General features: G+C 43.0%; 2 protein-coding genes across 2 annotated transcripts in view; one reads left to right on the top strand and one right to left on the bottom strand.

The window, feature by feature from the left end:
- LOC138805568 (uncharacterized protein C3orf20-like) overlaps nt 1–1,180 on the bottom strand; it is an 85,906-nt gene extending 84,726 nt beyond the window's left edge. The window contains exon 1 of the mRNA XM_069990357.1: nt 1,089–1,180. The gene's annotated coding sequence lies outside the window, so the exon portion shown is untranslated. The remainder of the gene's footprint in view (nt 1–1,088) is intronic.
- Metap2 (methionyl aminopeptidase 2) overlaps nt 480–13,063 on the top strand; it is a 28,263-nt gene continuing 15,679 nt past the window's right edge. Inside the window, exons 1-4 of the mRNA XM_069990371.1 lie at nt 480–844; nt 2,614–2,718; nt 8,940–9,005; nt 10,989–11,091. Of these exons, the coding sequence (XP_069846472.1) occupies nt 694–844; nt 2,614–2,718; nt 8,940–9,005; nt 10,989–11,091 (425 nt within the window). The 5' untranslated portion in view covers nt 480–693. The remainder of the gene's footprint in view (nt 845–2,613; nt 2,719–8,939; nt 9,006–10,988; nt 11,092–13,063) is intronic.

Raw genomic sequence — 13,063 nt, forward strand, 5'->3', positions numbered from 1 at the left:
AAGGGGGTGGGGTGGGGAAGGGGAACTTGTACAAATGCACACACGATTTTGGTTCCTGTATCTGCTTCCAGTAGGGCTTTAAAAACAACCAGGACTAGTGTCGGGCGCTAGAATCCCAGCTACTCAGGAGGCTGAGGTCTGAGGATGGAGGTTCGAAGGCAGTCAGGGCAGGAAGGTCTGTGACATTATCTCCAATTAACCACCCAAAAAAGCCAGAAGGGGGGCAGTGGCTCCAGTGGTAGAGAGCTAGCCTTGAGCAAAAATGCTCAGGGGCAGCGTCCTGGAAAAACAGGAAGGTTGGCCTTCGCGGCTCCAGCAGGGCTGCTCGGGTCTGGCAGGCCCGTCCCTTCTTCAGGACAGCCACGGGCGAGGCCGGCTCCCGCGCGCGCTGCGCATCCTCTTCCACTCCGACTCACGGCCAGTTTTTTTGTTTTTTTCTTCTTCTCCAGGAAGGCCCGAGGCGTTCACCGGGCTCACGAGGTACCCGCCCCTCTCACCTACCACAGCTCTACCCAGAGGCAGCCGCGACTCCGGCTCTCCCGCCACCGGGGGTTTCCTCTAGTCCCCCGCCATCCCAGCATTCCCCGCGCCCAAGCCGCCCAGAGCAACTTCCGGTGTCGCTGGTGTAGGTGGGTGAAGAAGGAGCCGGGCCCTCGCCGCTCGCTCTCACTCCCTCGCGCGCTCTCGGGCAACATGGCGGGTGTGGAGGAGGCCGCGGCCTCCGGGAGCCACCTGAATGGTGACCTGGATCCCGACGACCGGGAAGAAGGAGCTTCCTCGACAGCGGAGGAGGCGGCCAAGAAAAAAAGACGGAAGAAGAAGAAGAGTAAAGGAGCTGCTGCAGGTGAGAGGGACATCTCGAGGTTCTTCCGTCGCTGCCTGGAATGGCCGAACGCCTGGGCCGAGGCCCGGTTGCGGGGAGTGGAGGGAGGGCTGGGGGGGGGGGTGATGACAAGAGCCGGGGCATCCGGAGCTCGCGACTAAGATGGGTTCCCAGACCGGAGGAGGTGGGTGGCCGGGCCTGGGCGGAGAGGAGGAGCGGCGGCTTCGCCCCGCGGTGGGTTTGGGGGTGAGGGAGAGGATGGTACCTCAGTGTAGCACTCGGAGGTCGCGGAGCCGGCGCCCCTGGTGTTGCCACAACTCGGCTCCCACGCAGGCCACGGCACGGGCTTGAACCCCTGCACCGAGCGCCGCTCTACCATCTTCCGCGCCGTTCGGGCGCCTCCAAAATCCCGTTCTGACCGGTACTAGCGCCTCTCCGCGGGAACAGCTCGGGACCTCGGGTCGTTGAGGGTGGGGGTGGGGTGGACGGAGCTCTAGCCCGAGCGCGTGCTCCCGCCCCGCCCCCGCCCCCTCGTCCGGGTTTTCCATGTGGATTGTTTTGTTTTGTTTCGTGAGACGTTGTTTTGCATTCTTCCCTCCCCCCCCCCCCCGTGGTCATTGCGGGGATCAGACTGGGGGATCTGCGGAGGTGCCAGCGCGTCGGTGTCATGGAGAGGTAGTGGTGCCGGTGCGAATTTTCACCCGTCCAAGTCTCCACCCAGAGCATCCGTCAAGCTCCTAAGGTGTAAATTGTAGATGCCAACTCTCCGTGCAGAACGAGATATTCTGGGGCCGGCAGTGGAACTGGGTGTCATCAGGGAAGGGAAAGCAGCTGGATGGTTTTATAACCTGGAGCGTTTCAGTGTCTTCTTTTGAGATCACGATTTGTTTCTCCAAGCTCTTTTTATTAGTTGTTGCTTGTTTGTTAGTTACTTTTACCCCGTGTCTGATGAAAGTCAGCTGCGGAGGGGGGTGGGGGGGGGTGTGTGATGGAAAATGAGCGGAAAAACTTTATCCTAAGATTTTGATTAGAGAAAGAGGGCGAGTTTTACCTTTTTTGGGTCTCTTCCAGAAAAATTAGAATCCTAAGACACATGTGGTGTGGTGGCTGATTGTGTCTTGCTTTCTAATGAAATCCACACTCTGCAGTTTGCCCCTGAAGGTGTGCAGCAAGCTAGATCCTAATATGTTTTTTTCCAATGGTTGTATTTCTCAATGTTAATCCTCTTTAGTAACCAGAATGCCACTTCACTGTGTGCCCTGGGTATTCTTTATTTCTACAAATATTGCTCCTATAGCTAGGCTGGTCCTGGTCTTGTATTTAGAAGTTTAAGAATTTGTATTTTACTAGTGGACTATCTTTTCCTATATAATTTGATTTTGCCTAGCCCAGAATAACTGCTTTTTGAAGAAATAATTCCAAATGAATCCTCCTCTTCCTATATATAGACTTCTGCATTTATTGTCTGTCTTTAGATTTATCTAGCAATTAAAATATTTCCTATAGTTAATTACTAAGTTTAAAAGTTGAACTACTCAATAGGATCTAGCTCACATTTTTAATTTATCCTGTAGCTACTAGCATGTGTAATGAATATTTTGTTGAATGAAATTAATGAGCGGACATTGCTAAGATATGAAAATTTTTTTCACCTAACATTATTCACAGTAATGCTTACTTTTGTTTTCTGAGGACTTTGCAAGAAAAGATTTGTGAACATTCTGAAATCATTACAACATAATCAAGTGTAATAATTTCATTTGACTTAAGCCATTTTATTCAATCAACAGGGCAACAGGAACCTGACAAAGAATTAGGAACCACAGTGGACGAGGTAACAAGACAATTGGAGGGACAAGCATTGGAAGAGAAAGAAAAAGATGATGATGATGAAGGTATATGGTTAATTAGAACTTAGTGATTAGATAAGATAGAAAATTTGACATTCTTTAGAGAAAAATTTGTCCATATACACTATTCTCTTGACATTTCATTTGTTAAGTTTTGTTAATATCACAGATAAGGAAAAGATACCTATTAGCAACTCCGTAAGTGGAGTATGTTTAATAGCTCTTAGATAATAGAGATCTCAACTTGAGCTGTGCCTATTTTTCTGTTCATGACCCAGACTTCAAAACTCAGTACTAGGAGAAAAAAAGTTCTTGGCTTTTAGAACTTTTGGCGAAGCTGGGATTTGTGGATTTAAGCAGGAAAGTCTGTGAAATTCTCACCTCCCATTAACCACCCAAAAAAGCTGGTATTGGATCTGTGGCTCAAATGGTATTGTGCTAGCCCTAAGCACAAAAGATCAGGGACAGCAGCCAAGCCCTGAGTTCAAGCCCCAGGATCAGCACCAAAAACCCTCCACAAAACTTTAACCACATACGGGGTAAATACTGAAAAAATAAAACTGAGGAGGTTGTTGATTTAGTAGTATTGAACAGCTCCTATGTAAATATGTTCTGTCATTGGATACTTTTATGTGTATCTTGTTTTATAGATTAAAAATGATGACTATGTGAGTTGCCTAAGGTAACACAGCAAATACATTTTTTTTTTTTGGGTCCGGTCATGGGGCTTGAACTCTGGGCCTGGGCACTGTCCCTCAGCTCTTCAGCTCAAGGCTAGCACTCTACCACTTGAGCCACAGCGCCACTTCCGGCTTTTTTCTTTTTGCTTATATGGTGCTGAGGAATCGAACCCAGGGCCTCATGCATGCAAGGCAAGCGCTCTACCACTGAGCCACCTTCCCAGCCCAGCAAATACATATTTTTAAGTAAAACCATAATTTAAGACCTAGCACTTGATCCTAAGTCTGTTCCTTTTTTTTGTTTTCTTCTGTATATTCAAGCTATCTCTCTTCATTCTCCAAGAAGCATATTGGAATGTTTCTGAGTCCTTAGGAATTCCCTAACCCTTACTTCTTTAGATACTATAAGATTTTTTTAAGGGGCTGGGAAGGTGGTTCAGTGGTAGAGTACTTGCCTTGCATGCATGAGGCCCTGGGTTCGATTCCTTAGCACCACATAAGCAGAAAAAGCCAGAAGTGGCGCTGTGGCTCAAGTAGTAGAGTGCTAGCCTTGAACTGAAGAGCTGAGGGACAGCACCTGCGCCCAGAGTTCAGGCCCATGACTGACTCCCCCCACCACCACCAAAAAGATTTTTTTTTTAAGACAGCAACTTCTATAATTTTCCATATTGATGTGCAGATGGTAAAATGAGGGGAAATTAACATAGGAAACTTGTTGTTCTACAACCTGTTCTGGCACAGGAGGCAAGGGGCTTTTCTCTTTGAATTTGCAGCTATGTACTGCCAGAACTGATTGTTCTACCTTAAGCATTATTAACCTAGGGTTATATTTTTCAACATTTGCAAGAACTGTCTAGAGTAGTTGTTTTTGTTGGTCATGGGGTTTGAACTCTGGGCCTACGTGCTGTCCCTCAGCTCTTAAGCTCAAGGCTAGCACTCTACTACTTAAGCGACAGCGACACTTGCGGTTTTCTGGTGGTTAATTGGAGCTAAAAGTCTCAAGGACTTTCCTGCCTAAACTGATTTTAAACTGCTATCCTCAGATCTCAGCTTCATCAGTAGGAAGCCTAGGATTATAGGCATGAGCCACCGGCACCCAGCTATGAGTAGTTGTTTTTCCTTTAAAAAGATGTATTCAGGGGCTAGGAAGGTGGCTCAGTGGTAGAGTACTTGCCTTGCATGCATGAGGCCCTCGGTTCAATTCCTCAGCACCACATAAGCAGAAAAAGCCAGAAGTGGGGCTGAGTCAAGTGGTAAATCGCTGATCTACAGCTGTAGAGCTGGGGGACAGCGCCCAGGCCCAGAGTTCAGGTGCCACAACCAAAAAAAAAAAAAAAGACATATTCATTGCTCACAAGTCTTTAATCACACCTAGTCTCATTCTACCTTAATTTAGTCTTCGTATTCTGAATTTGTTTTTGTTTGTTTTTGTTTTTTGTGGGGGATCCAGTCGTGGGGCCTGAACTCTGGGCCTGGTGCTGTCCCTCAGCTCTTCATTCAGCTCAAGGCTAGCTCTCTACCACTTGAGCCACAGTGCACTTCCAGCTTTTTATTTTTCTGCTTATTTGGTGCTGAGGAATTGAACCCAAGGCCTCAAGCATGCAAGGCAAGCGCTCTACCACTGAGCCACTTTGCCAGCCCTCTGAATATGTTTTGAAGAAAGGCATATATAAATTCAAGGTTGCATATTCACTGTGTATAGAATATCAGACACTGGTAATCTTGAAATGTACCTTTTTACATTTCACTTATAAAGTTAGCTGAATCTCTTGACGTCAAATTGGAAGTCTTCAGTATATTAAAGAAGATGTTAAGAATATTTCTCCAATATGAACTAATTACTTTTCTAGTTCATTTCAATACTCAGAATTAGTATGATCTGTTGTTATGAGTATTCTTTGAGGGGTTGGAAAATTAGTGTTTCAGTTTTTCTTCTCTAGGAAAACTGTTAGGGAGACAAAATTGAGGTGAAAAGGTATTTTATATGTGTGTCATAATTAAATTTGGAGGAACACTCACTGACAGGAATAGGATTTGACTAAAACCAAACAGAAAAGACCATTTTATTTATTTATTTTTTTGTCGGTCGTGGGGCTTGAACTCTGGGCCTGAGTGCTGTCCCTCAGCTCTTCAGCTCAAGGTGAGCGCTCTACCACTTGAGCTACAGCGCCACTTCTGGTTTTCTGGTGGTTTATTGGAGATAGGAGTCTCACGGTCTTTCCTGCCCGGGCTGGCTTTGAACCGCGATCCTCAGATCTCAGCCTCCTGAGTAGCTAGGATTACAGGCGTGAGCCACCAGCACCCGGCTTAGAAAAGACCATTTTAAATCAGGATGGTACTCAGAGTTTTTGAAGCATAATGAACAGTACGAACTGGCCATTTGAGAGGATCCATTGAGAATCCTAAAAAAAGAATACATATAGAAAAGGCAAGGAGATGGTTTGGAAGATTCCTTGGCAATAGTCCAGGCATGCATTAATGAAACTGATAATAACAGAAATGAAAAGGGTCTAATGCATGGATGGAAAAAATCTACATTTTTCCTATCAAGGGCCACTTGGACATTTATCGAATTCTTTTACAGGCCATGCAGAATTATCAAATACAATCAGATAGAGCTGGGGGCAACCAGTGAGCAGAATATGTATGATTTTTGTGAACTGTATATATCCGAAAGGTACAGGGAACTGCCGCCCCCCCCCCCCCCCCCCCCCGCCGGTCTAGTCCAGCAGCGATGGAAGCTTTCTATCTGGGGAGCAGGAAGAGCCATTAGTGAATTATAGGCATTTGAATTTGGGTAGCAGGATGTTGGTGCTGTTGACTGAGGTAATGAAGGTAGGAAATGGGCTAGTTTAAATATTGAAGGAGAGAGGGATTATAGTCAAGGAAGAAGATACTGAGTGCAAAGAGTTAACAGTGTCTGGCAGTGTGACTGGATATTTCTTTGAGGCAGAATTTTGCTGGGGAGCAAGGTTGGCTTTCAACCTGAAGTCTATCTGTGCCTCCTCAAGCGCAATAATTTTACATATTCCATGTAGTATTAAGACATATGAATGAGATACATTTAAAAATTGCTCATGTAAGGCAGGAGCCAGTGGCTCTTACCTGTAATCCCAGCTCCCAGAAGGCTGAGATCTGAGGATAACAGTTTGAAGCCAGTCCAGATAGGAGAAAGTCTGTGATACTCTTATCTCCAGTTAACCAGGAAAAAGCCAAAAGTTGAGCTATGGCTCAAGTGGTAGAGCACTAGCCTTGAGCAAAAACATCTCAGGAACAGTGCCCAGCCCTATAGTCAGCACCACACACGATGAATATGTTAGTAGAAAGTTAATATTCTCTGCTCCTCTTTTGTTGTGTGCGGTGGGTATGTATGTGTGAATACTGGAGCTTGAACTCTGGGCTTCAGCTGGCATTTCACTTAAGTCACGCCTCCAATTTTGGGTTATTAATCAGAGATAAGAATCTCAAACCCACCCGGCTCCGGTGGCTCACTCCTGTAATCCTAGCTACTCAGGAGGCTGAGATATGAGGATCCTGGTTCAAAGCCAGCTCGGGCAGGAAAGTCCGTGACACTCATTCTTCAGTAAACCACCAGAGAACCCAAAGTGACGCTGAGACAAGATTTTGCTCTATATATAGGATAGCCTTGAGTATCCTCAACTTGCCATCCTCCTGTTTCTATGTGCTGAGGTTTCAAGGTTGTACCACCTCACAAAGTAAAACAATCAACTTCTAATAGGGATAGTATCTTATTCATCTGTGTTTCATAGCAATGTGATTTGTGGGTAGATTTGGGTACCACAACATAGTTCTCAACTCTGGTTTTTGGGGCATCAGGCTCTTCCTCCTTTACTTCCCTTTTCCTTCTCTCTGTTTCATAGCCCATGCTAGCCTTACTCACAATTCTTCTTTCTCATCCTAACTAAGTTCTGGGATTGTAGGCTTACACTACCATATCCAACTCAGCTTTTACTTGCCCTTTTTTTTTTGTTTTTAAATATTTACTTTTTCTTTATTTTTAACTTCAAGTGGAAAAAAATCTTTTTCCAGATTTTTTTTATTATTATTATTTTATTTTATTTGTGAACATACTGTACAGAGGGGTTACAATTACATGGGCAGGATAATGCGTACATTTCTTACCAAGCATTGCAGCCTCCTCCTTTTGTTTACCCTTCACGTCCCTTCCCAGCCTCCCCCTCCCCCCCAATCCCAATCCTTCTCCTTCCCCCCCATTCTCCCCCCCCCCCCCCCGCACCGACGTTGTAAAGCTCGTTTTGGACGTGACAACTTGTACTTCTCATTGTTGCAACAGGTCCACCTGTATCCTTAAACAACTGGTTTTTCCCCATCTCCTCCTCAAGTTATACTGACATCAAATATAGTGAAAGCAGGGGTTATACTGTGGGGGAGGGACATACAAAGCAACAAAGAGATAATCTTATAAATGCGTTAGAAACACATGCATGAAAGAAAAAAACATTAAAATACATATCTAAGGGTTCATTTTCCTGACATCACATTATCTGACCTTTTCCGCTTGACTCATGCATATACTAGATATTGCAAATAAGGGAAACCATGGGACCTATGTTTCTTTGGGCCTGGCTTACTTCACTTAATATAATTTTTTCCAAGTTTTTCCATTTCCTAACAAATGGGGCAATGTCATTCTTTCTGATGGAGGCATAGAATTCCATTGTATATATATACCACATTTTCTTGATCCCTTCATCTACTGAGGGGCATCTGGGTTGGTTCCATATCTTAGCTATGGTAAATAGTGCCGCAATAAACATAGTTGTGCTGGTAGCTTTAGTGTGGTCTTGTTTGTAAACATTTGGGTAAATGCCCAAAAGTGGGATTTCTGGGTCATAGGGGAGTTCTATGTGAAGTCTTTTTCCAGATTTTTTATTGTGATTAACTGGTTACATAATTTCTCAAATTTCACAGTATTGTGGGATATTGACGCTTAGTTAAAGTCACAAACACATTCTAACTTTCATGGAGCAAATTGTCTATCATGGTCTATAACATGTATGAGTTCTATGAGCTTTGCAATAGTTATTTCTTCGACATTGTCCTTTTGTAATTGTCTTAACTGCAAAGCCTTTGTAAACCTTTGGATAAAGTCACAGTAAATTCCTGTTGCTACTGAATAGAAGAGTTAATATAATACTTTTAAAAATTGCTTTTGAGGCAGGCACTGGTTTATACCTCAGGAGGCTTGAGAACTGAGGATTGCAGTTGGAAGCCAGCTCAGGCAGGAAAGCCCATGAGATTCTTACCTCCTATTAACCACCAAAAGCCAGAGTGGTAGAGTACTAGCCATGAGCAAAAAAAGCACAGGGATAGCACCTACGCCCTGCCTTCAAGCCCCAGGACCAGCACAAAATAAAATTAAAAATTGCTTTTGATTATACAAGTCAAACTGACATGTAAAGCTGCAACATAGAAAAATTTTTATGAGTATTGTGTGAACCTTATGAAATGCTGTTTAAAAGTATGTGCACACATCTCCTTGTGCTTGTTTTATTTCTTTATTGGGTAGTTAAACAGATGTGTATTTGTAATTATTTTCCTTAGATGGAGATGGTGATGGAGATGGAGCAACTGGAAAGAAGAAGAAAAAGAAGAAGAAGAAGAGAGGACGTTAGTATCTTGTTTTTAATCTTATTTGATGAAGTCGTGATTGTAAGCTTACAGGTTTAAAGATTTCATTAGAAGGGGCTGGGAAGGTGGCTCAGTGGTAGAGCGCTTGCCTTGCATGCCTGAGGCCCTGGGTTCGATTCTTCAGCACCACATAAGCAAAAAGAAAAAAGCCGGAAGTGGCGCTGTGGCTCAAGTGGTAGAGTGCTAGCTTTGAGCTGAAGAGCTGAGGGACAGCGCCCAGGCTCAGAGTTCAGGCCCCACGACCTGACCCCCCCCCAAAAAAAAGATTTCATTAGAAGTGTTTAAGGGGATGGGAAGGTATTCAGTGGTAGAGTGCTTGCCTTGCATGCATGAGGCTCTAGGTTCGATTCCTCAGCACCACATAAGTAGAAAGAAGTGTTTAAGATTCTAATATCTGTCAGGGAAGTAGATGTAAGAGTTTGAATTACTGGAACTAATTATATAATGCTTTGGTTTAACAATCTTGTAAGTATTTCCGATAGGTATTAGCTAAGAAGGGTTTTAGTGAGTTGATTTCATTTAATCACAAGTTCAGGATGAATTCTTTAAAGTTTTATAATTTTTTTTTAACCTTGGTCATGGGGTTTGACCTTAGGGCCTGGGCACTGTCCCTGAGCTTTTTCACTCAAAGCTAGTGCTCTACCACTTTGAGCCATAGCAACACTTCCTCAGTCTCCTGAGTTACTAGGATTGCAGGCATGAGCCACTATTATTTTTTATTGTGAAAATACCATACAGAGCAGAGAGGTTAAAATTACATGGGCGGGCTGGGATATAGCTCAGTGGCAAAGCGCTTGCCTAGCAAGTGCAGCGTCCTGGGTTCGATCCCCAGTACCAAAAAAAGAAAAGACAAAAAAAATACAGTTAAAATTACATGGGCAAGATAGTGAGTACAAGTTTTAGAATTTAAACCTTGCATGATTCAAATAATTCTACAAGGGGTAGCTGAAGTAGTCTCACTTGTAGTAATAGAGTAAGTTGTATCCTATATACCAGTCATCTTTGAAATTAAGATTCCTGTTAGCTCTTTAATGAAGGGTTATATTTTCTTAAAATTTACAGCTGGCGAAGTTTCATTAGTAACTTTTAAGTTGTACTATTTCAACTATGTATAAAGTATGGTTCTGTTTGTATTGTCTTTTTGTAGATGCATAACCAAGTGGGTTCAGGGGCCTGGAAATATACCAGGGTGACTAAGGAGATTGGGTGGTATGAGGAAATACAGATTGGGTTGAGTCTGGGAGCCCATGGCTGGTGCCTGTAATCCTAGCTACTCAGGAAGTTGAGATAGGAGGATCATGGTTCAAAGCCAGCCAGGGCAGAAAAAGTCTGTGATATCTCCAATTAACTACCAGAAAATGGGAAGTGGCTCTATGGCTCAAGTGGTAGAGCACTAGCCTTGAGCTAAAGAGCTGAGGGACAGTGCCTAGAGTTCCGAGCCCCATAACCAACCAAAAGAGTAAAAAGATTGGGTTGAAAATTCAGAACATGTTAGATGTAATAATCTTGGATGCCCTTTGGGCTTTTAGAGATTAACATTATTAACATTTAAAATCTAGTTGAAATCTTGCATACTAAATTTTGTGAATCAGAATTTTGAGGGATGCCTTCCATTTTTATTTCTTGAGAGGAGTACTTGGTTAGTTTTTTGTGTTTTTTTTTTTTTTTTTTATTTTGTGACCCTCAGATCTCAGCCTCCTGAATAGCTGGGATTATAGGTGTGAGTCACTAGAGCCCAGTTTAGGTTATTTTTTTTAAATAAGCTTTTTCTTTTGTCAGCCATTCCCTGTGACTCCCCTGGTGCTTTGATTTTAATGTTAACTAGAGGTTTACATTTAAACCATGGAAGTTAAAAAAAGCACAAGAACTATAATAACTATTATACTAAGAAGGATGAAATAACTGCTTAGTTGTTTTTTTTTTTTAACAGCAGGAATTAATGCTTTGTTCCTACCTTAACAGCAAAAGTTCAAACAGACCCTCCTTCCGTTCCAATATGTGACCTATATCCTAATGGTGTGTTTCCCAAAGGACAAGAGTGCGAATATCCACCCACACAAGATGGGTAAGGATCATAACTTTCATTATCACTTTTGAGAGTTGTACCTTAGCAGTATAGCAGATTTAATTTTGCCTTACTATTGAAAATCTATGACTTTATTCACAGGAACAAAGAAAATAGAAGCCCTCTTATCCGAAGTAATTCGGACCTGTAGGAAGTTGCCTAAAAAAACAAAGTAATTACTAAAAAATTAAATATTTATGAAGACTAAATTAAATTTTTCACCCCAAAATTTTAGTGTGATTTGCATTAGATTCTACTTTTTCCTTCCATATTCATAAATGCATTATCTATAATTTTCATTTTGGGTTTCTGTGAAGAAGAAGTCAAGTTTATACTAAGGTTGGTGCCTTATCTTTTTCCCTGAAAACATTTACTAATCTTATCTACCAAATGTACATACACACACCCCTGTGTGTGTGTGTTGTGTGTGTGAGAGAGAGAGAGAGCTAGAGAGAACGCCCCTGTGCACATGCATGTGCAAGCACTCTGAACAGTACTGGGGCTTGAATTCAGGACTTTTTGCTAGTTAACTGGAGGTAAGAGTCTCTTCCCTAGTCTCTTCTGCCTTGGCTGGCTTTGAACTTCAATTCTCTGATCTCAGTCTCCTAAGTAGGTAGAATTATAGGTATGAGCCTCTAGTACCTAGCTGTCTACACTTAATTTGACATAAGTACTTTGATGATTTGTTTATTCAAGTTTTCCAGAGGCGTCAGTGTTAATATGTTATTAATTTATACAATTACAGCAAGTACAGATGACTTAAACTGATTTAGGTACAAAGTAACTTATACATAGAAGTGTTCTGTAAGAATACATATTCAGCTGGTCAGCAGAACTTCACAGTGGCATGCGGATTGATGAAGCATGGGAACTGGAACCCAGCAGATAATTTGATATCTGGTTTTGTTTGTTTTTTTATCGGTTCTGGGGTTGAAGTCTGGGCTTGGGCGCTATCCCTCAGCTCTTCAGCACGAGGCAAGCGCTCTACCGCTTGAGCCACAGTGCCACTTCTGTTTTTGTAGTGGTTTATTGGAGATAAGAGTCTCACGGACTTTCCTGCCCAGACTGGCTTTGAACCATGATCCCCTGATCTCAGCCTCCTGAGCAGCTGGGATTATAGGTGTGAGCCACCGGCGTTTGGCTTGATACCTAGTTTTAACACTTAGTTTTCTTTGTGACTTGGGCTTCATTTCTTCATTCATAAAATGGGCAGTTCATAGGCTTGTTGAGAGGAGTGATATATAAAACACCTGGACAAGTAACAGATGAATGTTGAATATTAAGTTAATGCTGTTGTTATTATCAGAATAGTAGACTGTCGGCCACAGATATTCATAGCAGCATGGACATTGACCAGTATTTTTTATGGAAGGAATTAGGAACATCAGTCGCTGAAATAGTTGGTCAAGAAAGCTTCTACTGTAGTATTGTTTTATTGACTTACTCATTGACTTATTTTTCTTTGAGCATAGTGACTTTCATCTATAATCCTAGCTATTTGGAAAATAGAGATCAAGAGGGTTGTGATTTGAGGCCAGCTCAGGCAAAAAGTTAGTGAGACTGTCATCTCAAATGGTTGCATACACCTATAATCCCTGATATATGGTAGACATAGGGGGATCACAGTCCAATGCAGGATCAGGGTAAAAATACATGACTATCCAAAAAGTAACTCAAGGAAAACACTTGGGGTGTGTGTCAAGTGGTAGAGCAAGTGCCTAGTAAATGTGAGGCCCTGAGTTCAAAGTTCAAATTCCAGTTGTTCCCTCTTCCTAACAAATAGAGCTGTGTCTCTCCCCCCACACCCCCCCCCCCAAACTGGTATTGGGACTTGCACTTGCTACACAGGTGTTCTACTACTGGGCCATACCTCCAGCTCAGTGAACCATGACTTTGAAAGGGCGATTACTTCCACTAGAGGTGGCTTTAAGTGGTAGGGTGTTTGCCTTAACACGCACAGGCCCTGAATTCA

The sequence above is a fragment of the Dipodomys merriami genome, unplaced genomic scaffold (genome assembly GCF_024711535.1).
Source record: "Dipodomys merriami isolate MVZ:Mamm:240054 unplaced genomic scaffold, mDipMer1.0.p SCAF_10, whole genome shotgun sequence".
Taxonomy (NCBI): Eukaryota; Metazoa; Chordata; class Mammalia; order Rodentia; family Heteromyidae; genus Dipodomys; species Dipodomys merriami.